The 27,074-nt window shown below is 50.6% G+C and overlaps 3 protein-coding genes across 3 annotated transcripts in view; 1 reads left to right on the forward strand and 2 right to left on the reverse strand.

The window, feature by feature from the left end:
• TNRC6A (trinucleotide repeat containing adaptor 6A) overlaps window positions 1-5,564 on the forward strand; it is a 292,395-nt gene extending 286,831 nt beyond the window's left edge. The window contains exons 17-22 of the mRNA XM_042437722.1: window positions 102-242; window positions 912-1,022; window positions 1,156-1,371; window positions 1,852-1,922; window positions 2,082-2,221; window positions 3,167-5,564. Of these exons, the coding sequence (XP_042293656.1) occupies window positions 102-242; window positions 912-1,022; window positions 1,156-1,371; window positions 1,852-1,922; window positions 2,082-2,221; window positions 3,167-3,566 (1,079 nt within the window). The 3' untranslated portion in view covers window positions 3,567-5,564. The remainder of the gene's footprint in view (window positions 1-101; window positions 243-911; window positions 1,023-1,155; window positions 1,372-1,851; window positions 1,923-2,081; window positions 2,222-3,166) is intronic.
• A 219-nt stretch (window positions 5,565-5,783) lies between these two features.
• LOC121937566 (interphotoreceptor matrix proteoglycan 2-like) lies at window positions 5,784-16,632 on the reverse strand. The gene is made up of 9 exons (XM_042480877.1): window positions 16,109-16,632; window positions 15,835-15,947; window positions 14,568-14,626; window positions 13,517-13,665; window positions 12,637-12,802; window positions 12,011-12,202; window positions 10,809-11,033; window positions 9,267-9,420; window positions 5,784-6,173 (listed from the first exon to the last, which is right to left on the reverse strand). Exons 1-9 carry the CDS (start codon window positions 16,596-16,598, stop codon window positions 6,096-6,098), a joined length of 1,626 nt encoding a protein of 541 aa, XP_042336811.1. The 5' UTR covers window positions 16,599-16,632; the 3' UTR covers window positions 5,784-6,095.
• An 8,207-nt stretch (window positions 16,633-24,839) lies between these two features.
• On the reverse strand, window positions 24,840-27,070 carry NDUFAB1 (NADH:ubiquinone oxidoreductase subunit AB1; the record flags this gene model as incomplete). The annotated part of the gene is made up of 4 exons (XM_042437723.1): window positions 24,840-25,044; window positions 25,579-25,692; window positions 25,981-26,068; window positions 26,939-27,070. Coding segments are annotated over 3 exons (312 nt in total), but the record flags the coding sequence as incomplete, so codon positions are not given.
• Between the last annotated feature and the right edge of the window lie 4 nt (window positions 27,071-27,074).

Below are 27,074 nucleotides of genomic sequence, written 5' to 3' on the forward strand. Positions count from 1 at the left end.
GAGCCATTTGCACTAGTATAGGTAAAGTCCCTGAGAAATTAAGCCAGAGTTGGTCCAAGGGATGAGTAAAATAAGATCATTTTTTCCTCCCCCATTCTTAGAGTTTCGTCCTGGTGAGCCATGGATAGGTTATCCAAACATCGACCCCGAAACTGACCCTTACATCACTCCCGGCAGCGTCACAAACAATCTGTCAGTCAACACTGTGCGGGAGGCTGATCACCTCAGGGACAGGAACAGCGGTAGGTCTGCTGAGCTGGGAGGGGGCTTTGGGGTCTGGTACTGATGGGGAGAAGATCCGTCCTGGCCTGGCGCCTGGGATGTTCCGCACAGGAATGTTCAGAAGAAATGCTCTCTTTCCTTATTCCATCTGGGATGGCCATTGGCTGGCACTCGATCTTCATAGGAAGGGAGTTCTGCTATTGTGGGACACCCAAATCCTTGTGTGTCAGTAAAGCCACTCTTGACCCCAAATGTGCTGCTGATTTGATCTGGTAGCAATTGGGGACAACTCAGAAACCATTTCAGTGGATAGAGCCTAGTGGTTGAGAGAACGTCTTCTGGATTCTGTCCAGTTTCTAACAGGCCCATGGGTACTGTCTCTTTGTCTTGGGCTTGGAAGCCAAGTTGAAGTGCAGTTGTGTCACTTTGGGTGGTGAGTGTGTCCCAGTCTAGTGAGCAGGGAAGGCGGGAAGATTTGCCTTACCCCAAGGCAGGCTGATGGCCTTCAGTGGTTCTTTGAGGGCCCTTCCCTGTCAGGTGGTTCAGTCTTGAAACTTGCTTTCAGTGCCTAAGCACATGTGAATGTCTCTGAGCATATCCAGATAGTATTTCAATCACTGGCTTCTTCGCTCTTTTCATGCCCCTCTCCTGCTTGCCCTTCCTAAGCTGCTGGTGCTTCCCCTCCACAGGGTCATCCTCATCTCTGAACACCACTCTGCCTTCAACTAGTGCCTGGTCATCCATTCGTGCCTCCAACTACAATGTTTCCCTCAGCAGTACAGCACAAAGCACTTCTTCAGGTGAGGCTGGGACTCCTACAGCACACGGACCCTGTGTTCCCCTGAAGGATGGGCAGTAGCTTCTTCTCTCCCACTGATTTCCTCATGTCTCTCTTGCACACTCCCTGCTTCATCTTTTCTTTTCTCCCTTCAGCCAGAAACAGTGACTCCAAGCCAACGTGGTCTCCTGCTTCCATTAACACCTCTCTGGCGCATGAGCTGTGGAAAGTTCCTCTGCCGCCCAAAAGCATCGCTGCTCCATCACGGCCCCCACCTGGGCTGACTGGCCAAAAGCTGCCCCTCTCTTCGTGGGAGAACTCTGTGCGGCTTGGTGGGGGCTGGAGCAGTTCTGACGCCAGATATACCCCCGGTGAGAAGAGGCGCAGTGGTGCAACCCACAGACAGGACAAGGAGGGAGGGAAAGGGGGGCTGGTGGGTTGCTGAGGAGGACCAAAGAGCAGGCAAGTTTTGGTGCTCCCCAGAAATCTACAAGAGCACTTGCTCAGGCTCTTTTCTGTGGACTCTTCCCCATACTAGAAAAATAATTGGTGGGGGGAAAATTACCGTTTTTCCACATGTTTGAAGCCCCCAGGGGTGGCAGTTTAGCCATAAAATTGGGCACAGAGACCCCTCCAAAATATAGGAGGAAGAGAACGTTCAGTTGCTTCTAGATTTGTTTGCTATTTCAGGGCATTTTCAAAGCAGGTGTGGTCCATGTTTGGGTGCTGGGGATGGAAGACATCCATGCATATCCCAGGCTTTTCCAACCCTGTTTTAGGGTGATGGATTTTTCTTCTCTAAAATTCCTCATTATGTGGTAGACTCTGCCATTTCCTTTTCTGTCCCACAGGTTCAACTTGGGGTGAGGGCAGCTCAGGGAGAATAACCAACTGTCTTGTCCTGAAAAACCTCACACCTCAGGTGAGTTGGCAGGGCTTGGCGTTGGCTGCCCTCCACACACAGAGACGGGAGAAAAGGGCAGTCCTTCCTTCCTTCCTTCCTTCCTTCCTTGGGGTGATTTGGGCCACATAACCCGCGTGGTCAGACTGACTGTGTGATTCCTAGCCTTTCTCTTCCCAGATTGATGGCTCCACTCTGCGGACTCTGTGCATGCAGCACGGACCGCTGATAACATTCCACCTGAACCTCCCGCATGGCAATGCTTTGGTCCGTTACAGTTCAAAAGAAGAGGTGGTGAAGGCACAAAAGTCCCTCCACATGTAAGTACAGCTGGGTTGCCACAAGGGAGTGGCTTCTTATTGAGTCAGGGATACTGAAGCCAAGAACAGTGTGCCAGGCAGGATACCTAGAGAAGGCAAGAGCAGATTTGCCTAGCCCAGAATGTGGCTCTGGGTCCATGATAAGAGCACAGAAAAGTCTGATCAGTAATGTCTTTGTGTGAGGTGTGGCCATTTTAAACTTAAGCTTTGGTCCTTAAAGTAGCTGCCTGGTTTCGAATGAACCAGTGAGAAGGCCACACACTCTCTTTTAACAACCATAATTGTAATGTATTGCAAATTTGTGTGCCTATGTGTGTGAGAGAGAGAGGCACCTGTTGGGTACAGCCTGAATTTTCCTTCCTTCTGCACTTCTCCTTTCCCAGAAGGTGGTGATGGATGTGAGACAAAAGTATAACAATCTTGGCTCTCTTTCATGCTACGCCAGACTTTCTCAACCTTTTCACCCCAGAGGAACCCTTGAAATAATTTTCAGGTCTCAGGGAACCCCTGCATAAAAATTAATCCTTATTCTACAGCTTTTTTAAAAAAAAATGTTTTTCATAATCCCGATTTCCAGTGAAAGCCTGGCGGGGAAGCCTTGTGCTAAACTGCAGTAGCACTTTGATTGTAACTGCTGTGACTCTTCTGTCTTATGGAATCCTGGGATTAGTTTGGTGGAGGCATTTATTGCTCTGGAGGCCTCCTCAAATGACCAGAATGCAGCCGTGGCCATTAAAGGGGGATACATCTGCTGCAACTGCACACAGCGAAAGGGGACGGATGGCCTGAGGTTTCAGAGACAGTTGTTGGGTTAGGCCCATGCTTACATGCAGGTTTTTTGTGAAGGCTGCTGCCAAGTGTCTTGTAAATGGGTACAAAGCACATGACGAGCCCCTGCCCACCTCTCACCCCTTCTGGGCTCTCTCTCTTTCGCTCTCTGAACAGGTGTGTCCTGGGGAACACTACAATCCTGGCTGAATTTGCCAGCGAGGAGGAGATCAGCCGCTTCTTTGCACAAGGCCAGTCTCTCACCCCATCCCCTGCCTGGCAGTCTCTGGGCACAAGCCAGGGCCGCCTGGGGGGCTCTGTGGACAGTGCGCACTCGTTCTCTCACCGCAGCAACCTGACGAATCACTGGAATGGCACTGGGCTATCAGGGGCGGGTGGCGGCGGGGATCTCCACAGCAGCACCTCCCTCTGGGGCGGCCCAAGCTATTCCACAAGCCTTTGGGGGTCCCTGGGGGTGGGAGGGGGTGACACCCGAGGTCTAAGCAGCCCCTCCGCCCTCAATGTCTTCCTCTCGGTTGACCATCTTGGGGCGGTGGCGGCGGAGGAATCCATGTGAGCATGGTCCTCTTCCACTGCCACAACCCTTTTTTCCCCCTGCGAACAAAACTGTGACCTCAAAGCAGCAGCAGCACTAACTGTGGACCCCTCCGCCCACAAGCCCCCCGGGGTCACCTGTGGAAATGGTTACGTTGTGCACATTTCCCCCTTCCCCACTTTGTATTTTAAGCCCAAAAACATACCAGTTCGAAATACTTGAATCAAGCAGGCCAATATTATATATAATGTGAAGAGTCAATAGATTTACACTTCCAGATAGTAGCGCCATTAGCTAGTGAAAGCAAACATGCATTTTTTTTTAAAAAACCACACACAAAACCCTAAGTAGATCCGGTTTGCTTTTTATGTGTTGTTTTCTCTTCTAGTTTTTTTTTTTTGGGGGGGGGGGGGTTGTTTTGCAACTTGCAGATACTGTTGGAACTGGATCTTTTAAAGCTTTGCACAGACCCAACAATATTTGAGGCGGCAGAGGTGGGACCCACTGCGCATGGGTCTTGCTTCACAGAGGGCAGTGAAAGAGAAACGGGGCGTCCCTTCACCCCGAAAGGGAGAACCCCACTGCACCCCAGCTGTCCTGCCTGACCAGCCGCCGGTCAGCTGTCGCATGGCATCCTGGCCGCGCCAGACAATCGAGCAAGTGGCCGGCGGATGCTGAGACCAACCGAGGATTACAAGTGAACGGAGAAGACAAAGTGTTGATTGCACCTCTCTCTTCATGGGAACGAAACTAAAGAATGGAGCTTTGCGGTTTGTGAAACTGCGCGCACAGCTGTGACTTGCAACCCGGACGCTCGCCAGGGCCGGGTCCTGCACTTTCAAGAGGCTTTTGGGTTGTTGTTGTTGTTGTCGTCGTTTTTCTTTTTTTTAAAAAAAAATTGGGGGTCTCCTTTGTCGGGGGCACTGCCTTGTTTACAGATATATTTTTTTCCTTTTTCTTTCTTTTCTTTTCTTTTCTTTCTTTTTTTTTTTGAGAAACGATGTTTACTCTTCCATCATTTAAATATTTTTTAAAGAACAATTTTAAAAAGAAAAAAAATATATACGTGGATGATAAAAGATGCTTTCGATCTCTGGGAATATCGAGCAGTGTTTGGCCATGTTCCATTTGTGTTGTCGTCGTCCTTGTTGTTGTTGTTGTTTTTCTATGCCCAACTCCTAAATCGAAGAGCATGGCTCTCAGGAAATAAATAAGAGAAAAAGAAAAAACCAAGGTTCCCCCATAAAACTCCTTGTAGTTTCTTATAATAGAAAAATGATAATAATAATAATGATGATAACTTTTTAGCACTGATTAATACTTTGCTCTGTAAAACTTCTGCCAAAAACTGCTTCAAATCGCTGGAGTCCGACATTCTGTGCTTTCTGATCCCGTCTTTTTAATTGCAAATGGGGCAGGAAGGGTGGTGCTTGGTTCTTCTTAATCTGTAACCCCCTCCACAACCGCCGCCGCCATTTTGTGAAGCCCACCCTCCCTCCATTGCGTGGCGCTTTCTCCGCTCTTGTGACTGTATTCCATGTTTAACCTTAAAAAGCTGAATAACTATGCAGACTGTAACCAAGGTCTTGGACTTACAGGATTTTGTTGTATAAATTTTAAATGTTGAAAAGTTCTTGCAAATACTTTTCTTGTGAAAGTGCTAAAATCATCTTACTCCTTGTTTTTTATTTTATTTTATTTTATTATTTTCTCTCTCTCTCTCTCTCTCTCTCCTTTTTTTGGGGTGCCACAAATGGTATTATTACCTGAAGCTTGTTTAGTTGGAGGACGGAAGACTAAACAAGGATAAAAAAAGAAAACTTTTTAAACCGTGCCGAAAGACGCTCTCATTTCATTGCCTTGATTCTAACTGTTGTGTCTGAAGATGCAAAAGTCGTCAGTGGCTTTTTAACTGTTTACAAATAGAGTGTGATTGTAAAATGTACAGTTTGAGTTGTGTTCAAATTATGAAGTTTCTCCAGATATTAATAAATCATGACTTTTTTTTTGGCTGCTTAATAGTGATGTGCAATCTCATTTGACTATTTGTTCTCGGTACCAATGCTTTAAAATTCCCTACTTCTGTATGTTTGGTTTAACCACAGAAGAACTAGCAGTTTGGGGTTTTGTTTTGTTTTTCTCCCAAAAGGCCACTTGCAAATACAGAAGAGCCCTTTTATGGGGGCAGATAACACATTTTGGAAAAGTACTGCCATTTAATACCTGTGTCACAGCTACTTTACACACAACAATTTAATTGACGCTTCCTCCTTGACATTTGTTCCGGCAGTCCCTTATCGGACCTCTTCTTCCATCAGAGTCCGGCCTCTCGGCTCCGTTTGCTTTTTTGCTGGCCGGCTGGCTTTGGGCTTTCTCCAATACCAATCCAGGACAGTTGGCCGGCTGGCTCAACCATGAGGACTTGGTGTCCAACGTAAGGGACGCCATTTCAAGGTAGCCACTCCGTCTCTGAGCTTTTGTCACCAGGGAGGTTTTGGGTTTTTTAAGTGAGAGGAGGGCTGCAGCGGCTGAGTGTCTCTTTGGAAGGATTCAGGCTGTCCAGCTTCTCTCCAGGTTGACCAGCTCCATTCCCTCGCAGCAAGAATGGGGCCGCAGAGGGGCCTTGTGCTGTTGGCAAAGGAAAAGGAGAGGAAAGTGGACAGACGCTCAGAGGTTCCTATGGCTGAAAAGGATCCCTTAGGTACAAATCGTAGAACCCCAGAGTTGGAAGAGACCCCAAGAAGGGCCATCCGGTCCAACCCCCTTCTGCCATGAGGAACTCTCAAAGCATCCCCATTGGCAGATGGCCATCCAGCCTCTGTTTAGACCTCTAAATAAGGAGACTCCACCAAAATCTCCAAAGGAGAGTCTTCCACTGTTGAACAGCCCTTACTCTCAGGAAGTTCCCCCTAATGTTGAGCTGGAATGTCTTTCCCTGGAGCTTGCATCCATTGCTCCATTGGGTTCTAGTCTCTGGAGCAGCAGAAAATAAGCTTGCTCCCTCCTCAAAATGACATCCCTTCAAGTATTTAAACAGGGTTATCATATCACCTCTTAACCTTCTCTTCTCCAGGCTAAACATCCCCAGCTCCCTAAGTCATTCCTCATAGGACTTCATGGTTTCCAGACCCTTCACCATTTTAGTCACTCTCCTTTGGACACATGGCTCCAGTTTCTCAACGTCCTTTTTAAATCGTGGGGGCCAGAACTGGACACAATATTATTCCAGGTGAGGCCTGACCAGAGCAGAATAGAGTGGTACTATTACTTCCCTTGATCTAGACACTATACTTCTATTGATGCAGCCTAAAATTGCATTGGAGGAATGCTGTCCAAAGCTAAGGCTCAATGCCACAGAGAATGGCCCACACAAGAACGCAGCTTGGGAGGGTCTTCCAAGGCAGCATCTTCCCTCTTTTGCTTGGACAAAATTATATTTTGAAGTGGTGCTGGACTTCTCTTTGAGGCCGGGGTTCAAAACTTAGCCATACAAACCTCCTGAATCACTTTCGGCAAGTCAGAGGAAAGCAAAGTGAAACCTCTAGATAGGTTTTGCCAAGAAAGCCCCAGGATAGAGTCACTGTAAGTCAGACTTGACTTGAAGGCATCTGACAACAACTGTTCATAGAAATGCTAGTACAGTTGACACTCCTCACCCACGGATTTTTTATCCGTGGATTCAAGCATCTATGGCTTGAAAATATTCCCCCAAAAAAGTATAAATTCCAAATAGCAAACCTTGATTTTCCACTTTGTATAAGGGATGCCATTTTGCTGTGCCATTATATTCAATGGGACTTGAGCATCCGTGGATTTTGTTATCCACGGGGGGATCCTGGAACCAAACCCCAGTGGATAACAACGTCCCACTGTACAGTACTCATACTTGCAACTCATTCTGGTGTAGAGTTTATTTGCAACACAATTGTGACTGTGATTTCAGACCCTTCTGTTTTTGTGCAAAATCCTAAAGCAAACCGGGATAGAGGAAATGGGATGGAAAACCAGGCTGCTGAGGAAACAGGAAATCTCCGTATCTCTAGAGTTCCCTTTGCAGCCCCGAAAGTCCATTTTCTCCCTCACTCCCCCACAAGTGAGTAATGCAAGCAGCTTATTTTATCTCTTTCTTTATAGGACACAAGGTGTGTCTCTGTGCCGTCAAGTCGACTTAGGACGACCCCATGAATTCCACATGGGTTTCTTAGGCAAGGGTTATTATGCAAGGGATCCATTTCCTTTCCGTGGCATATTTCTTACAGGGATTTGTTGTCTGCCTCCCATCCAAGTGCTCTCTGGGGCTGTTCTGGCTGAGCTTCCAAGATCAGTTTGGATCTGGAGCTATCAGGGCATTGGGGTCCCAGGGCACAACACACACATTGATCAAAACTAAAGCACTTCTTCCCAGGCCAGGAGTAAGCGAGAGGGAACCCTGCAGTGCTTCCAACCCCCATAAATGTGTTTCTTCTGAGGCTCTTAAACCCGTCAAATCCTGCTGGGTGATGAACTGATGTCTTAACCACCCACTAAGCTGGGCCTCGCTTTCCTCCAGTAAATCCTCCACTGTTTCATCCTCCCATGCAAGGGCAAGCAATTCCCGTTGCTTTCTCCCCCACTGGCAGATAAAATGAGAGCATTCCTTCCTAATATGCACCCAGGATTTGAATATCCTGATGTGAGATGTTCAAAAGAAGGCAGCCCCATGATAAGCAAAAGAAGACAAGGGTGACATGATGGCTGTCTTTACGTATCGAAGGGATGCCTGGAGAAGATGGAGGGAGCTTGTTTTCTCTGCTGCCCAGTGGTCAATGACAAAACAAGAGATCCATTGAACCATGAGGAAGAAGATCCTGAGGGTAAGGAAATGGAGGTTGCCTCGGAGGGTGCTGGAGCCTCCATCTCCGGAGGTCTTAAAATGGAAGCTACGTGGGCATCTCAGGTGTGCCTTCTTGCAGGCTGGTGGGCAGGTGTCAGCCCTCAGGGGTCTCTTATCAGCTCTATGATTCACCCAGAGACAAAGGCACAAAGAACCAGATTCAAACTGGCAAGAAAACAGGTTCGTCTGAACACTGGGAAGAACATCCAAGTGTAAGAGGTGTCTGACTGTGAATAAATGGCAGTGGGCTCTCTTTGGAAGTCTTAAACAGAGGTTGTTTGGGTATTTTTCAGGGCTGCACCCACACTGGACAAATAACCCGGTTTGGCATGGCTTTAAACTGCCTGGCTCAAGCCTATGGAATCTGGGAGTTGGAGTTTGTTGTGGGGCCCTGGGCCCCACAACAAACTCCAACTCCCAGAATTCCATAGCCTTGAGCCAAGATGCTGAAAAGCGGTGCCAAACCAGGTTATTCTCCCAGCGTGGATGCAGCCCAGAAGTACTTTAGCTGTGTTTTCCTAAATGGCTGAATGAGGTTTGACTACATGGCCTTTGGAGTCTCTTCCGACTATGATTCTAGTTAACTCTGCAGAGAAATACACATGGGGGAATGGCATAGGAAACATGTTTCCCATGTATTAAACCTGTGCTTGGGTGTGTTGTTGTTGTTGTTGTATATTTCCCTGCAGAATAATTCCCCTGGAAGACTGGGAAATTTGAGTACTGAATGAAGAATGCAGCACTCTTGGCTGCTCTGTCCTTCCTCCCAAAATGGTTTTTCAGCTCTCAGGACGCCAACCCCTGAGAAGGCGCTCTCCATTGTCCTATGGAGGCCCTGCCTGTCTTACCTCTTGCTCCCTGGGAGGGTTGTGGATGGCAGGAAAGGGGCTCCACTGGATGGGCTTCATGGGCCAGCTGCAGATGGAGACCTCACTGGCCTTCCCAGAGTCAATCATGGGGTCGTTGGCGCTGTTGGAGCTCTCGTCCCAGTGGAAGCCGGAGCTGGAAAGGAAGGAGAGAGCGGGGAAGCCAAGGGTCAGTGCATGATGCAGAAGGGGTCACCCAAAATACTTGAAGGGATGTCATATTGAGGAGGAGGGAGCAAGTTTGTTTTCTGCTGCTCCAGAGAATAGGAGACAATGGAGCAATGGATGCAAGCCACAGGAAAAGAGATTCCAGCTCAACATTAGGAAGGACTTCCTGACAGCAAGGGCTGTTTGACAGTGGAACAAACTCCTTCCTCGGAGATTGTAGTGGCGTCTCCCTCCTTGGAGGTCTTTAAACAGAGGCTGGATGGCATCTGTCAGGGATGCTTTGACTGAAAGTTCCTGCATGGCAGAATAGGGTTGGACTGGATGGCCCTTGCGGTCTCTTCCAACTCTATGGCCTGTTACAGACCGCCAAAATAAAGCTGCTTCGGGTCTCTGGAGGTATGCTGTTTAAATGATGCATTCATCCTAAGAATCCGGAAGCTGCACCAAAGCTGCACTCCAGTGCTTAGGAATGGAGTGTGGCTTTGGTGCGACCTCCAAACTCTTAGGACCCATGCATCATTTAAATAACATACCTCCAAAGAGACCTGAAGCAGCTTTATTTTGGCAGTCTGTAACAGGCCTAAGATTCTATGATTCTATGGGTCAGGCTGCCTCTGTCTTCATCTGACCCACCAAGGATCACTTGCGTTGGTGGGCCTGGACTGCAACTCCCAGCATTCCTCACAAAATGGGCGGTTACTTTATACTAGGATAGGACCTCCAAACCCCAGGCAAACTTTCCAGATCCTCAGATTTCTACGTCACAAGTGTCTGACTTTGTAATTCTCTTACAGACATCTTTCAAGTAGTGCTTAGACTGGGTATTCCTGCATGGCAAGGGTTGGACTACATGGCCCTTGGGGGTATTTTTGTGGCCAAGCACTTTTTGGGTGGGGATTGATGGGAAGGAGAGGGTATATGTGTCCAATGAGGGATGACAGGAGGCCACCAAAAGGCAAAAAGAGCCACGGCCAAAGCAGCCGTCCCTTCAGCTCCTGGTTTTGAAGGACAGGAGGAGGAGGAGGTTTTATCTGCTTCCTGCAGCCTGGACCTTTAAAATGATTTTCCCCTCCGGGTTCCTCTTTCCACAACACACATGCTGCCCTTTTCTGGTGAGGGATTTGACCTTTTCCGTTGGCATCCAAATGAGTCCAAGAGCAAAGCGAAAACTGACCTGTGGCTGATATGACTTGGCTGCTGGCCAGCCTTGCTTTGCTCAGCTTGCAAAGAAGGACTGTTCCTTTGCTCCAAAACGTGCCAAGGACTGGGTCTTTTAGGCAGTAAGCATGGCATGCTCTTGCACTGTGATGGCTGCCCACCTTGCCCCTGGACCTACCTAGATGCCAGGCTGCTTACCTGGGCCGCCCTGCAGCGCCAAGGCTGTCGTGAGGCTGCTTGCCGTAGCCCTCGGGGGCCAGTGGCTCCTCTTGGCAGCCATAGCAGCCGGTGTCCAAAATCTGCAAATGGAGCAGCTCCTCAGAGTTGCTGAAGGCTGGGTTGTCCAAGGAACTGGCTGAGGCCAGCCAAGGTTCGGACCAGTAATGCGCCGAGACGTCGTCCAGGCGGCAGAAGCGCCGGTAGCTGGGGAAAGCGAGGAGAGGTTAAGACAGGAGGACGAAGCCCTGGAGGATTCTCCCCAAAATCAGGGTTTGTTCTCTGGAAAGGAAGGCACTGGGGCTCTTGCATGGAGAGCCCCCTTGAAGGGATATGGGCAGCAGAGAAGTGCCATCAGGAGCTCTTTCCAAAATAAAGGGGGCACAGCATTGCCAACTAGAAATTGAAGTTGGGGACTCAGACCCTGTCACTCATTTGCAAAAGTAAACATGAGAACTGACAGCTGGGAGGCAAAAAAATCAAGACAGGTCATGGTTATCTCAATGGAGGGCTGGACTTGGGAGATGTTCCTTTTGGGGTCTCCAGGTCCCAAAGTTCCCCCAGACAGAGTGGAGAAGGCACCCTGGAAAATGTGTCTTTGGATTGCCTTTCCAAGATCTAGAGAGAAGTGCTTAATTTCAACGGTTTGATGTCTCACACCTGAAGTGACATCTGCTTTCTTGGCTCCTAATTCTCAGACTGCAGTCTGCACATGCTCAGAGACAACCATTCCTTTGTAAATAAATCCCAGGGATTAAAGCCAGGGCCAATTCTGCAACTGAGTGCAGGCAAACTCCAACTCAGGCTAAGCTTTGCTCTCCCTTCCTTCCTTCCTTCCTCTGCTCCGCGACCCACTGCTCCTCAGCCACACTTTCCATGGAGCATGGCCAAGAGCCAGCTGTTTGCTTTTCCCTCAAATGCAGCCCTGGAGGGAGGAAGCCACGAGCATCACCAACACAGGCCAGGCTCTTTTGTCACCCACTCTATGGAGGATTTGTAGAAAACAGAGCCAAGAAAGGGAGGTAAGGCAGGGACAGAGACACTGGGCTGAGAAAGGAAAGTGGAGATCCTTTAATGCAAGGCACTGCAGGGGGCTGCCAGGTGGACTGAAAGGTAATTCCACATGGCCCTGCCAGGTGGGCCACTGGAGGGAAGGCAGAGGGACCCACCTCCCACCAGCTCACCTGCTTTTGGTCTGGTCTGCCCTCGCCTCCAGCAGCAGCAGCCGGACCCTGCGGATGACCAGGCCGGCCACAGCCACACCAACCACCACCAGGCTGAGCAGGAGGCCACAGGCCACGCCGAGGATGCCCTGCTGGGTCACTTTGTAGTCGCAGCGGACGCCCAGGAACCAGAAATCACTGCCCACAGGGCACCTGCAGAGCCAGGGAGAGGACCTCAGTGGTGGTAATGCCCATGTGTACCATCCCCACCAACAGAGAGAGCCTTAGTTAATCCCCTGCTGTCTCACTGTTTCAGCTGCTTCCAAAATATCCCCGGCTCTTTTGCCTCCTCCCACTTTATCCCTTTCTCCTTGGCTTACTTCAGCTGCTGCAAACTGAGCTCCAAAGGCCAAAGTGGTTTGCACTCCATTAACTCAGCAAAGGGGAGAGAATAGGCATCGTGTCCTTCCCAGTAGGCAAAGGCAAAAGCAAACTGCTCCAGCCTCTACCAGCTCATTAGCTCCCTTTGCCATCTGGACCACGCTCTGATGTTGCTTGGCCACACGTGTCCCTCTTTTCCGCTACTGGGGTGGTGGGCTCTGAGGAAGCATGCATGCCACAGACGGGGGTCCCATGGAGACACTCACTGGCAGACAGGAGTGTGGTTGGCCGCATGGGTGCAGATGCCCTGGTTTTTGCAATAGTCCCGGTGGCACAGGGAGATGCAGATGGCACGGCCGATGCCTCCCTCAGCAATACACTCGTAGCCAGCTTGGCAGGAGAAAATGATGGTGCACAGATCCAGGTGCCTCTCTGGGGGAAGAGACAGGGTCAGGGGAGGCCAAGAAGGGACCCCAGGGACTGACCAAAAGACCCTGACTCCCCATAGGAGACGCCATCTTTAATGAATGCTGGCCCACCCCAGTTCTGTAATGTGCATTTTTTGCATTTTTGGACCAGGGAGGATATTCCTCCAAAACTCCCTGTGCCTCTGACCTGACACCCCATGCCAGGGATGGGAACACTGGGGGCACCTAATGCAAGCCCTTGGATCTCTAAAATCCCAATAATAATAATAATAATAATAATAATAATAATCATCATCATCATCATCATCATCATCATCATCATCATCATCATCCCCAAAACCGTCAAAACTACATTGAAAACCCAGAAGCCACAGCCAGACGTCTCTTCCAATTGCATTTTAAGTGGGAAATGGGGCAGAGCTGTCTTCTGGAGGGGAAGCTCCTGACCCAAATGCTCCCCACATACCCTCTTCCATAGAGCCCTATGCCAGCCTGGCACAGCCCCCATGACCTCCACTCATAGACCAAGTCCCCCCAAACCCACAGAAGTTCCAGCAGCCATCCATACAAATTTGAGGGTAACTAGAGCCCTTGGTTGCTTGCACCCCACCTCCCCATCCCTGGACCATCCTGTGCCCCTCCTCAATGCCATTTCCCCCCTCCCCAACCATGCACATCTTGCCAGAAAACCCCTTCCCAATGCTTTGCAGAACCTTACCCTGGGTCATGCTCCGCAGCACGCTGGCGTTGGCCACCCACAGCCCTGGGGGCAAGCGCTCCGACAGGGATGACCGGTTCAGAGCTGCCCAAAGGCCTGGAGCCTTGGCCAGGAAGAGGGCATCAAAGCCCACCACCACACTCCCTGGTCTGGGGAGAAAAGTGGGGCATGGTCAGCCACCGAGTGGACACCAGGTTCCCAACAGAGAGCTCAGTTCAAGTAAATACACCGAAAGAGGTTGCGGTGGCAGGGAGAAGGCAAGATGTTGTGGGCACAAAGGACGAAGCAAAGGCACTGGGGACTAGGCTGCCCCTCAGAATGGGCAGAGTGCCACTTAGGGCTGCCAGGGTCAAAACTAGAGCAATGGTTGATCTCCAGAAGGGATTTCAGCAAGGGTTGCTTTCCATGCAACAGGTGATGAACAGACAGAACTATTTACATATTTTAGCAAAACATGATGGCCACTTCTGCTTTCCAGCAGCTCAAAATAAAAGCAACAGAAGAAGGAGGAAGCCAAAACATTTAGCTAAAATATTTAAATAGCTCTGTCTGTTCATCATTCTAATGAATAGATACCAAAAGTGATATGTGAACCAGAAGGGGACCCTTTCGCATTAGACAGTTTTTACATAGTGCTATCGTTCCATTTTAACCCCCATGGTTCCATCCTATAGAGTCCTGGGGTTTGTAGTTTGGGATGCACTAGAGCTCCCTAGCAGAGAATTCCTCTCTAAATTGCAGGCCCAGAATGCCATGGGATGTTGCCATGAAAGCGCAACTGCAGTGCTTTAACTGTGCAGTGTCCAAGGGTCCCAGGTTTGCACCAGAGCTATGTATTTGCACCCAGAGCTCTCCCTTTAGGCTCGCCTCCTCCACATGGTGCAACTCCATCCAAATTCCTGGAGAGTTTGGGTGGGTTTCCCAAGACCTCACTGTCCACCTTTGAGCCAACGGTAGTGCCAAGATTGTGGTCGCCATGCTCTTCCACCCTCCCCAAGCCCATGGGATAAGGAAGGCTCAGAAACCCAATGAGAGAAAGAAAACAAAGTACCGGATTGTCTTCACTTCTAGTCTCTGGAATCCAGGCAAAGAGGCCAAAAGAGGGGTGATCTAGGAAGATAAAGGGGTGAGAGAGCGAGAATGAGAGAGATTTAGAGATGCCCTCTTCATGCTGTTTTCTGTGGGCACCGGAGGAAATGAAGAGAGGGAAACTCACTTTTGAGACCTTCTAAGCCTAGCAGGGGGTTTACTCTGTACATCACCAAGTGTGAGGAACATTTGGTTCTCCAGGTCTTTGGGGTTTCAAGTCCCAGGAGCCCCAATCAGCAGAGGATTCTGGGAGCTGTAGTCCAAAAGATCCGGCGAGTCAAAGTTTGTCAAACTTCCCTACAAGCAACACTCAGACCAACCCCTTGATCCCAAAAAGCCTCATCCTTCCCAAGATGGAGCCAAAATGCGACAGGTGGGCAAAGTGACCTCAAAGACAGCCTTGAAGCGGAACCATCTAAATATTCCCTCCTTGCTTTTGGAGGCAATATGGGAGAAAGTGCCACACGTAGGTGCCAGGTCAAAGGCTTTCATGGACGGCAGCCATAGTTTTTTGTGGGTTTTTCAGGCTGTTCTAAAAGAGTTTATTCCTGACCTTTCACCAGCATCTGTGGCTGGCATCTTCAGAGAATGCATTTCCACACAGCCCCAAAAATCCACAAAAAGCCATAGGTGCCAGGGTTTCAAATGCTACCTTTGCATGACACTCAAGGAGGGCACATCCAGAGAAGTTGAAAATTCCCATATTTTGTTCCCATTCTTCCTGACTTTATGCTAGGTTACAATATTCTAGGATAAACTGTGCATATGGCTCTATAAAATAAAGTCAGAAAAACCCTCTCTACTGTGCCCCCTCAACCCATCCCATGCCCTCTTTTAACAACGCAAACTCCAGAAATGGAAGCATGACTCACTCCCAAACTCACAGTCTGGAGGATGCGCCCGATTTAGGGTTAGAGCCCAGGAACTGTAGGGATCCACGCTGAAGAACTCAACAGATGGGGCTTTTTCTCTGAGCAGAGACATCTCACCACAAAATGCCCTTTCTTTCTAAATCTGTGCAGTTTAACCTCTTGATAAAAATAACCTTCAGATGGAGATAGTCTGGATATTTGTCAAAATCCATTGACAACCAAAACTGCCTTTCCCATTATTGCCTCATATTGCACAGAGGACAAGTTCCTGACCACCAGCTGACCAAGTCCATGAGCAATTCACTTCCGGCCCTGCGAGGTCAGCCACAGCAGGCTTAGGTCCACAGAGCAACTCACCGTTTCATTGATGCTGATCACTAAGTTGCGATACTCGGGCGATTCAGGGTCCTGGAAGCTTCTAGAAAACTCCATGGCCAAGACCAGCTCACAAGGGATGTGCAAGATAGTGGCTAAAAGAGAGAAGAAAAGAGGTCCAAGGGATGGGAAAGAGAGGAGAAGAGAAGGATTGCCTTCAGGTGGGGAACACAGGGGCACTGGGACCTCCAGTCATTCATCGTTGTGGTCCTGGGGTCTCCCCCTCCCCCCCAAAGCCACTCTCTGCCCCACTCACCTTTCAGGAGGGGCGGCTGGTTCTCTGCCACAAAGACCGGGTGTGCTCTGGGGCGCCCTTCTCTTGGCATGGCTGGCGCATGTGGGGTCCTGGCAGTGGTGGCCCCTTCCAACTCCTCTGGCACTGAGGCCAAGAGCCAGGTGCTGGCGACCGGCGGCTCTTCCCTTGCGATGCTGCCCATGTCGGGGGCTGGCATGGGAGGCCAAGTCTGCCAGCCCCCTCTAGGGCGCCCAGATGACGCCGTTTGGAAAGTCTCCAAATACTGGGGCAAAAGGGTGACTTCCTTCATGGGGTCCCTGGAGTGGGACCCCCAGCCCTGAGTCCCAGCCAAAGTTGTCCACAACTGTTGGGTCACTGAGAGATGGTTGGGCACCACAGTCCTTCCCTTCTCACTTGTGGGCACAGCTGCTCTTTCGGGGCTTGGACTGGAGAACACAGCCATTTTGGAGAGCAGTGCTGGATCCTGGGAGGGAGAGGGGTCTCCTTCCATGGCATGTGAGGCCGCTGGCCACTCAGTTGGGGAGGGAGTCCTGCAGGTGGGGGTCTCTGCCCCCTCAGTGGTGGTGGTGGTGCCCACCTGAGCCCCTTCCCCACCCTGAGGAAGTCCTTGAGGGCTCTTCATGGTGTCTGTTGGAGCCCCAGCACTGGCTGAGGCCTCTGTCAGGTGGGGGGCTGTGCCAGAAGAAGAGACCCCTTTCCCTGGCCAACTGGGTGGGAGTTGCGATGGCCAAGAGCTCAGCCATATGGGGTCACCCTCTTTTGCGGCCGAGGTACTGAAAGGCTCAGAGGGGTTCTGGAAAGTCCCCCCATTTTCTCCCAAGTTGGTGAAGGGACCTTCCGGCAACGCTTCTGCAGGAATAAGGGCAGCGTCTGAAAACACCAGAGACCCTGGGCTGCTCTGGGAGGGGTCCATCTGCCCCCTGGAATACCAGCCTGCTCCTTCAGTGGGGTCCAGGGAGAGCCAGTCCAGACCAGTGGGCAAGGGGGGCAAACTGGGGCCAGGGGTCAGGCTGCTGGCAGAAGGCTCCTTCCCAAGGCTGGTGGAGGGCTGGGGGCTGTTGCTAGAGAAGACTCCCCAAGAGAGAGGGGAGGAAGAGTGGGGTGCCTTCTCCTTTCTATCAGCCAGGGCTACTGCAGAAGAGGATGAAGTTGGAGCCTCTGTAGGAGTTTTTGCCTCTTGCAGTGAGTCTGTTGCTCTGGGGACCAAAGAGGTGACTAAATTCCCAAACAAGTTGTCTTGAAGAACTTCCTCCTCCGTTCTCTCCGTTAAGAGATCCAGGCCTTCGTCAGGTCTTGGGGGCACTGGGGTGGGTGGCATGGCTGTACCTGGCCCCTCAGAAGTCCAACGCTCAGGGGGTCCACTCTGCAGGAGGGGTCCTGACGTTCTTGTTGGTACCACAAAGACCTCTTTGGACCCCAGTTCCTCAGGAGGCCCCTCACCTCCCAGAACCACTGGCCCAGAGCCCTGAAGAGGTGCCACCGTCCGTGCCAACTCTGCTGGGAGAGTGGCCACATCCCGCGCCTGCCCTGAGGTTGCAGAGTTGACTGGCAAGCAAGCCAGACCCGGCTCTGTTGTCCCTCCGACCGGCTGCCACACTGATGCTAGAAGTGTGCCCCCAGTTTCTATGGGAACTCCTGTGATCTCCTGGGCTATAGGGCTGGAGGCTGGTCTAGTAGGCCTGGGGGGCTCTGAGGCCTCAGCCATGACGGTGCTGGATATCTCATCCTGAGCGGCTGTAGCCCCCACTGGTCCCCCTTTGCCAGGCCGACGGATCAGAGATGCCATCTTGGTCCAGCTGGATGGCACTGCCACAGACACACCAGAGCCCAGGAGCTGTGGAAGGGGCACACCAACATGCTGCCAACCTCCAGAAGCCCCCTGTCTGGTGCCCAAGTTGGGGTTTCCCTTGGAAGCAGGTGAGGGGCTGGGTGTCGGCTGAATGCCATCTTTGGGAGAAACTGCCATGGGGAGCAATGCCAGCATCGGCAAGAGGGTCATGAACTTCGTTGGGACCAAGACTGGGGGCAGGCGAGGCGGCCCATTGCCCCCTAAAAGCCCTGGTGCCTCCCTGCTCTCCACCTTTCCTGCTTCATGGCTGCGGATTTGAGTCATCCCCACGGTGGCGCCCAGAGCCCGGTTCGGTTCCATCTTCGCTGCTTTGGTTGTCGGTCTGATGGAGGGTGTTGCCAAGTGTGGGAGCAGCAGGCGGGTCGGGGGGGAGCCTTGCCAAGTGCCACCTGAGAGCCTGAGATGCCCACGGAAGGGGCCCTTTGGCATCCTCATTGTGTTTGGCTCCTGCAGCCCAGAGAAATTCAGCCCTGTGTGGGGAGAAGAGAGCAAAGACTGCCATCTGAGCAGTGAAATATCTGCCTTTCCAGGCAGAGGAATTGCTCTCTGACATGCAAACCTCAACAGTGGCCCCCAAAGGCAGAAGCTTCCCCCACCCCAATCGGTCCCTTTGCAACAGATGTGGGAAGTCTGAGATTCAACAGGAGTGTGAGATTCCCTGGAAAATGGTGTAGCTCCTTCTCCTTCCCATACCACAAATCCAATCCATCTTTCCTGCAGACCAGTCCTCCGTCCTTCTCCCCCCCCCCCCACAGTCACCAGATTGTTAAAAAGAGGAGGATTTGGGACCCCTGTTGTGCCTGTAAAAGTAGCCCCTCTGCACAGTGAGAAGGCCCATCCCAATCATTTCAAAGGATGTGATGCCCTGGATCACCCTCGACTGTTCTCCAGGTAACACAGCACACCTCCACCTGAGCCAAGGGCTGTATTCAAGGGTCTACCTGCTCCTCCACCCCACCTCCCCCTGCCTGAAACTGCAGCATTTCACAGCCCCAGGAAAACCCGGGGGATGCCCACCATCTCCGGCAGACCCCTCTGGACCTTTCACAGGCCACGGTCCAAGCTCCTCACCTTGGAAGGGTGCTGCTGAAAAGGCAGTCTGGCACCAGTGCCTTCCAAAAGGGCTCCAATCCTCTGCCCCCCCCCCCCCCCGCAAAAGAGGCAGCCCTCTGCCAGAGACAGGAGCACAGCATCCTCAGCATCACCATCCCAGGGTCTCCATGGCAACTGGCGTTCTCTGCCAACAACACTCAGGGGTCCTGGGGGGGGAGGGGTTGGCATCGCTTTGGCTGCAGAAACAACACCCAGGTCCCTGCATTCACACACATTCACACTCACACACTTCCAGGCACAAGAGCAGAACTGGCAGGAGATGGGCAGGGTGCCTGGGAAAGAGTTAGCAATCAAACCAGCACAGCGGCTGGCAAACTATGGGACCACTCTGGCAAGGAAGGAAGGAAGGAAGGAAGGAAGGAAGGAAGGAAGGAAGGAAGGAAGGGGCCATGTGCAGAGAGGTTGGGGCAGAAGCAGCCCCATTTGACCAGCCTTTCCTTGCCACCGCTACTGTGCCACCCTGGAAAACATTCGAAACACTATGAAGTTGGAGGTTTTCATGGCTGGCATCCATAGTTTTCTGTGGGTTTTTCGGGCTCTGTGATCATGTTCTCGAAGAGTTTATTCCTGACATTTTGCCAGCATCTGTGGCTGGCATCTTTTCTGAAGATGCCAGCCACAGATGCTGGCGAAACATCAGGAATAAACGCTTCGAGAACATGGCCACGGAGCCCCAAAACACTCACAAAAAACTATGCACAATACCACTGCATGGCATGTCAGTGCCCCAACAGGCTCCCAGTGAAAAGTGTGCACCTGGGATTGTGGAAGATGTGACATGTGTGTATGCATATGGCGGTTGTGATTTCATTTTTGAAGCCAAGTTTTACATTGAGATGAAGCCCAACATGCCCTTCTTCCCCTCCACCAGACCAGACCCTCTCCACCATCCTTGCCAGAAAAGCCAGCGGTGGATCGTTGGCCAGCGGCTGGTGAGAAACCCTTGCCCTGAATAGGCCAGACTTACTCCCAAAGAGAGGAGGAAACCCAAAGCCCCAAAGAGTCTCATGGCTGCTTTGTGTTGCATCTGTATTGTATTCTCATTTAAAGCATACTGGCTACTTTGGGGATTACTTTTTTAAATGGCTGCTGGCATTTGCATCATGTCTTCTCACACTGGAGAAAGAGGGAACCTATAAGAATATTAGATTCATTAGGGGAAATCTTCCCAAACATTTGGGGACTATCACTTCCTTAGTTAAGTTTTAAGTCTGAACTAAAGGCAACTTTGTTTAGGGAAGCTTTTCGGCTGGCGGTTTGATTTTGACCATTAGATAAGTGTGTATTAATGTATATTGTTTTATAGCCAGAGTTATTTTAACATTAAGTCGTTATTTTATAATTTTGTTGCTTTCTGGTTTTAGATTGTAGGCAGGTTTTTTACCTACATCTTGTTTGGAGTCTATGTAAAACAGCCGTGTCAAACTTAGGGTGCTATATAAATAAACTTTAATAATAATAACAACAACAAATTATAATATTGTTTTAACTTTGTTATAGTAATATTTTCTTGGCAGAATTTGTTTGGAGGCGATTTGCCATTGCCTTCCCTGGAGGCTGAGAGAGTGTGACTTGCCCAAGGTTACCTGATGGGTTTCCATGGCCAAGTCAGGATTTGAACCCTGGTCTCCCAGAGTTTCCAATGCTCAAACTACAATGCCACACTGTCGCTCTTTAAAATGCCTGAAGGCTGTGCAAACCCAACTTGCAGGACACAATGCATATTAAACCATCCCAATGACAAAGGTGCACCAGGGTCTCCTTCTGGGGCCTCAGGTGACCAGGCCCTTGGAGGGTGTTGGTCAGTGGGTCAGTCTGCCTTTTTCCCAAAGGGGTCCAGGTGAGAAGGGCAAGCTTCGCCAGACTGGCATGGAGGAACATGGGCACCATTTTGGGTCAAGAGCCTTTAGGTCAAGAGCAAGGGCACCTTGGGCTGGGACTAGGAAGAGGGAGCCCTGCTTTTAAAGGAGGTCCCAGAGGAGGCTCCAGCCTCAGCACCTTGGAGAGCCCCTTTGGAGGGTCAGGCCAAAGGGACACACACCCAACACCAACCCAACCCAACCCAGGGCCCCTGGGCATGGCAGTCACCAGAGGGCAGGGAAAGGGCCCCTCTTGGGACTGCAAAGCCCATCTCCCCTTGGCTTTGGGAACCACGTTTTTGGAGAGCAGATCCCCTGGGAAGGGCTGGGCCGATAAGGACCGGAGGGAGAAAGGCCTCTGAGCGTGTGCAGAGAGCCTCCACGAGCCCAGAGGAAGAGAGGGGAGGAGGAGGAGGAGGAAGAGGGGGTCGCTCCCTCTGGGAAGGAAGGAAGGAAGGATGGTAGCAGGGAAGGAGGGATGGAAAAAATGAAGGGGAGAAGTAGTGAAGGAAAGAAGGATGGAAGGAAGGGAAGTGGGGTGCTCTGTCCCTGGGCTATCCCTGCCTCCTTCCTCGGAGGCGCTCCTTCCTTCCTTCCTTCCTTCCTTCCTTCCTTCCTTCCTTCCCTGGCGCTGCTCACCTGGGGCCTCCTCCCGGGGCTCCTGGGCCTCCAGCTGGGTCTCGGACAACAGCAGCAGGAGCAGCGGGAGCAAGGAGAGGGGCCGGCCCTCCATGCTGCGCCTCCTCCTCCTCCTCCTGCTCCGATCCAGGCAGAGGCAGAGGCTCCTGGCAGCCTTCCTTCCCGGCAAAGGACGGAGGGAGGGAGGGAGGGAGGAGGAGGGCCTCCGGAGCATGTGCAGAGCGCCCCTCCCTCCACGGGGAAGGCGGACCCCTCCTCGCTTGGAACCAGCTGTGGGCCCCCTCCATGTGGCACGGAAGTCCCCTTCCCTCCGCTTCCATGGGCTGCTCCCACTTGGGTGCCCAGAGGGTGCCAGGCAGAGGACTGGGCAGGGGGCAAGTCTTCCTCCCTGGGGGACATGAGCCCAGCCAGCCTCCAGGGCCCCAGCTGTGGGCAGTTGGCAAACGGAGGGAGGGAGGAGGGCCTGGCCACTTTGCCAGGAGCCCTGCTGTGCCAGGCAGCGCCTTGAAGGGCAGGCCAGGGCCAGAGAGAGGGAGCAGAGGCCCCCACAAGGGCACTTGCTCACTCAGGCTGGACAGAAGAGACCTGTGGCACCCAAAGGGCCAAGCCACTGACCCCCAGATCAGCCCACATAGAGCAGGTCTCTCCCACATCTTCAGACCGCAGACTTCGGGGTCACACACAGACCAGGGCACACTAGGGCAGAAGCGCCCAGAGGGGCAAGAGAGAGACAGAAGCATCACCCTTGGTCCCAAGGAAGGCATGGACAGCCAGGTCTCACGCCTGCTTCCCTCCAGGTGCCTCCTGGATGTTGACTCTATCTGTGGATGTTCTCAGATGTTGCCTGGCCTTCCCCTGAGGCTGAGAGAGCGTGACTTGCCCAAGATCACCCAGTAGGTTTCTGTGGGTTAGCTTGCCTGGTGCTTCTGGGAGTTGCTGTTACACTGCTCACCTTAGTACTAAGGCAATAAAACCAGAATACCAAATCTCAAATGGAAATGCCAGCTGGAATGGGTGAGCTCTGCCCTGCATGAGAAAGAAAGCGTTTTAGGTTTCTCACACTTCACCTGCGGGAAGAACAGTAAATGTATTTAATAATAATAATAATAATAATAATACAGTTTATTTATACCTCCTGCCTCTCCCATGGATCGAGGCGGGATTACAACCTTAAAAGACACTTAGTACAATTTACAATCAATACAACAATAAAATACTAACACTGAATTTACCAAGAATTCCTATTAGTTCTCTAAAAATTACAATTCGTCCATTAGCCAACCATCAGAGTCAAGGAAGAGCAGTCGTCATAACCTTTTTATATGGAATGCAGTGGATAAGCCCACCATTTTGAGTGCCTTCTTAAAGGCCTCTAAGGGAGTAATGAGACGGATCTCTTCCGGTGGGTCATCCCATAATCTTGGGGCTGTGGCAGTGAATGCCTTATGTGAAGTTGCCATTAACCTGGTACAGTATTATAATATTCTAGTAAGAACTTCCCAGATGTTCTAAGTGTGGGGCGGATTATGTAGGGAGAAGCACCCCCGCAAGTAACTCAGGCCCGAGCCATGTAGGGCTTTAAAGGTAATAACCAACACCTTGTATGGCACCCAGAAGCCAATTGGCAGCCAGTGAAGCAATTTCAGTATTGGTATTATATGGTCAAACCAAGATGTTCCGGTGACTAATCTAGCTGCTGCATTTTTAACCAATTGAAGCTTCCGAATTTGGTACAAGGGAGTTTCCCACCCTTCTCCAGGGACAAGAGGAATTTTGGCATCAATTAACATCCCTAATTCTTGTGGTGTCAGTAGGGCAGTGCCACTGTGTTGTGGTGCCCTAAGCACAGCACAGTTGCATTGTGGTGTCCTTAGTGTAATGCACTGTTTCAGCCATAGCACAGTACCACTGTGTTGAGGTATTCTTAGTGCAGTGCCACTGCACTGCAGGGTCCATAGTACAATTCCACTGGATTGTAGTGTCCATAGCACACAGTGCCGCTGCATTGTAGTGTTAGTAGTGCAATTCTACTGTGTTACTGTCTCCATACAACAGTGCCGCTGCATTGAGTTTAGCACAGTGGCACTGCATTGTGACATCCATAAAACAATTCTGCTGCATTGTGGTGCCAGTAGCGCCAGTGGCACTGTGTCTTCGTGTCCATAGTGCAGTGCTGTCCAAGAACAACAGCTGCAGAGGCTGATTTAAACCCTGGTTTAAATCATGACCTTCTTTTTAGAGATCCTGCACTAAAAAACCTTCAAGGCATGTAAGCAGCAACAGTAGCAGCACCAAGAACTAAAAGGCTGCTCCTCTCCTCTCCTGCTAAGGGCCAGGGGTCAGTCCAAAAAGCCTGGGTGCAAAAGCCTGGAAACAAAGGCCTGTTACAGACTGCCAAAATAAAGCTGCTTTGGGTCTCTTTGAAGGTATGTTATTTAAATGATGCATGCATCCTAAGAATCTGGAAGCTGCACCAAAAGCTGCACTCCAGTGCTTAGGAATGGAGTGTGGCTTTGGTGCGACCTCCAGACTCTTAGGACCCATGCATCATTTAAATAGCATACAAAGAGACCCGAAGCAGCTTTATTTTGGCAGTCTGTAACAGGCCCTAGTTCTCTCAGTTTGCCATTCCCTGTATGAGGAGTGGCTGAGGCCACCCCAAGGCCCAAATTTGAGAAAGAAGTCCAATTATAAAGCTATCTATAATAATGATAATAATTAGGATAATTAAATGTCAAGTGGAAGCAGAAGTCTCCAGCAGAAGGGAGTGTCCTTTGCACTCATTAGGAGAACCACTCTGGAAGGGGGCCCAAGAAGGTCTGTTCCCCACCATCCCCACATGAAGGACCCAAGGAGGCTTCACCAAAACCACCTTGTTCCCCAAAGGACTTGCTTCTGTGGCTGGTGGACTCCTGCAGTGCCACCTTCTGGCCATCCTCAGCCACCAGTCAGAGAAATTCACTTGCCCCAAAGCCCCTTAGGCTGCAGAACTGCAGATGGGAACCAAAGGCGGGGGGGGGGGGGGGGGGGGGGGGGGGGGGGGGGGGAGACTGATAACCCTTCAGATATTGCCCATGCCAGAGGTCAGGTTGGTTGTGGATGATGGGAACCAGAGGCAAGCTGAAAAGGTCCCTCTTCCACCTGGCCGTGAAACTACCTTGCCCCAGAGGCCACCACCATTTAGCCAAGGCTGAATCCAAATGCCACCATAGACAGAAGTAAGCAGTGAACCCAGGAAATGAAGATACAAACACACACCTGGAGCCAGTGATTGTCAGAATAAAGGAGTCAGTATTAGCCTCACATTTATTTCAAAGGCCAACATATATTTGTACAACATTCAATACAGCAGCCGACAGAACTATCCATCTGAGGCCAATGGTGATTCAGTGAGTGGCACCCAGGAGGGGACTTGCTCGCCAAGACACCCTTTTCCTGCCCACATCATCCAAGCCCTCAGAGAAGGACAGAATATCCTGTGGCAAAAAGAGGGAGAAACGCACAGATCAGAGACTGCAAGGTACCACAAATCCCATCCCAAGAGATCTTTGGCATTCAACCAGGTGGGGCTCCCACATATTTGTGAAGTGTGTCCATAATCAAGCCAGGTCTAACAGTATGCGGTTCTTTGAGCATAGCAGGAACCTGCCTACTGCTCCCACTGCCAAAAAGGTGTGCCACAAGGGCTTACTCCTTGAAGCTTTCAATACTGGCAAGCATGGAAACATCAGCTGAGTACACCAAGGAGAGGCAGCAAAATACCCGAAGATCTTTCCAGACCCAGACCCCTTCACCCAGGAAGCTTTAAGAGACGGATCTCCATCATTTCACATATGCTGGGTCAGAACCTGGTCTCTTTGTGTAGAGAGGGGCAAGCAAGGGAACCATGTCTTCCTGCCCTCCACTGCCCTTCTTTAAGAGACACATGCATCAGAGAACAGCATCAGTTCTTATACAACTGGCACCCCATGACCCTTTGAATGCTCTTTCCAAAAGGAGGGCCTACTTACTCATCTTGACAGACACAGGTGTTTATTCATATATATCTTTCTTATCAGCAATGTAATCTACAATTTCTTGGGGACACATCAGCTTCTCTGCTTCCACATCAGGAATCTCAAAGCCTGGAAAAAGAAATATAGTCTATTTAGTAGTCCAGAATTTCATTCAAGAAGGCAAGGCACTAGCATAAAGATTTAAGGGTCATGGAATTCATTGAATTATTCTGCATTACAGAATTATCTTTTGGGATTCACAGAACTGTAGTTAAAAAGGACCCCAAGAATCACCTAATCCAAGTGAAGGCTGCTAGTAAGAAAACGCAGCCTCAGCAACGAGTCACTATGGATGGAAACTCTGAAGGTGGGTGGGGTGAGGGCAGGAATGTCAAAGGAAGGGAAGGTTTGCTTTACCGAATTCATCTTCCATAGCCATGATGATCTCCACTTGGTCCAGGCTGTCCAAACCCAGATCTTTCATGAAGTGGGATTTTGCTGTGAGCTAGAAAGGAAGGGGGAAGAGAAAAAGTCCCATCATGCGGTGTAACGGGCAGTGTTCACAATCGCTCCAAGCACACAAAGCAGTCCCAGTGTCTTGCTCCGTATCTAACACTGTACAACAATCTACTGCATCCTCTCTCAACCTTTTACCCTAGAGTGGAACCCTTGAAATAATTTCCAGGTCGGCATAAAAATGATTATACACCTGGCCCTTCATATCCGCGTTGGTGCGGCTGTGCGCATGTGCCACGGTTGGGGAGAACGCAACAGGGCCATCCGCAGATGGCAAAGCCCCTGGATAGCAAGGGCCAGCTGTATTTGCAGCTCTATAAAGGGTGAGTTTCTTTTCCCCAATCCCAATCTCTCATGGGACCCCTAGTGACTTCTTGCCAATCCGGGAACCCTGGTTGAGAAACCTTGACTGACATCCTTGTTTTGTTTTAAGTGCATCCATAATCATAATCTACTTTGAGCCCAATTCATGGGGGAAAATATGAGATATGAACTGAAATAAACATATAAATAAATATACAAGAAGCTAGGCCTCCCACTACTTGGTTCCTGATGTTTTTCTTCATCTCAAGATGCTGAATTACTGAGCCACTTATTTAATACTGTACCCATCTCCTGCTACTTGTCTTTTAACATTTTGATCATTAAAAATTTAAACTGTTTTTAGTTTATGATGCAAGCCTTTGGGTCCCATTTTGGGGAGAAGAGTGGGCTACCATTCAGAGCCATAAATGAGGACTATGGCCAAAAAGCAAAGCAAAGAAGGCTCATTTGGGTGCCCTTCAAAGCTGCTGGCTTGGTGTTGAATGCAACAGATGAACCTGCCAAGACCCCACAAAAAGAAAGCCCCCAAACTCACTTTCTCTGGGTCTATTTTGTCGTACAGTTTCAAGACGTAAAGGACCCGATCCCGGATGCCGTCCAAGGTGAGAGGGGGCAGGTCGGAATAATGGCGACTCAGCCGCAGGAACGTCCATGAAACCTGCAGGGAAAAC

This window comes from Sceloporus undulatus, chromosome 8 (genome assembly GCF_019175285.1).
Source record: "Sceloporus undulatus isolate JIND9_A2432 ecotype Alabama chromosome 8, SceUnd_v1.1, whole genome shotgun sequence".
NCBI classification, from domain to species: Eukaryota; Metazoa; Chordata; class Lepidosauria; order Squamata; family Phrynosomatidae; genus Sceloporus; species Sceloporus undulatus.

Excerpts from the sequence above, each read along its gene's own strand:
- LOC121937566 (XM_042480877.1), bottom strand. The coding sequence starts at position 16,598 with ATGGAAGGAGACCCCTCTCCCTCCCAGGATCCAGCACTGCTCTCCAAA. Across the intron at positions 12,203-12,636 it reads AACCACACTCCTGTCTGCCA|GTGCCCTGTGGGCAGTGATT; the intron begins GTGAGTGTCTCC and ends CTGGCTCTGCAG. Across the intron at positions 9,421-10,808 it reads GGCGCTGCAGGGCGGCCCAG|CTCCGGCTTCCACTGGGACG; the intron begins GTAAGCAGCCTG and ends CTTCCTTTCCAG.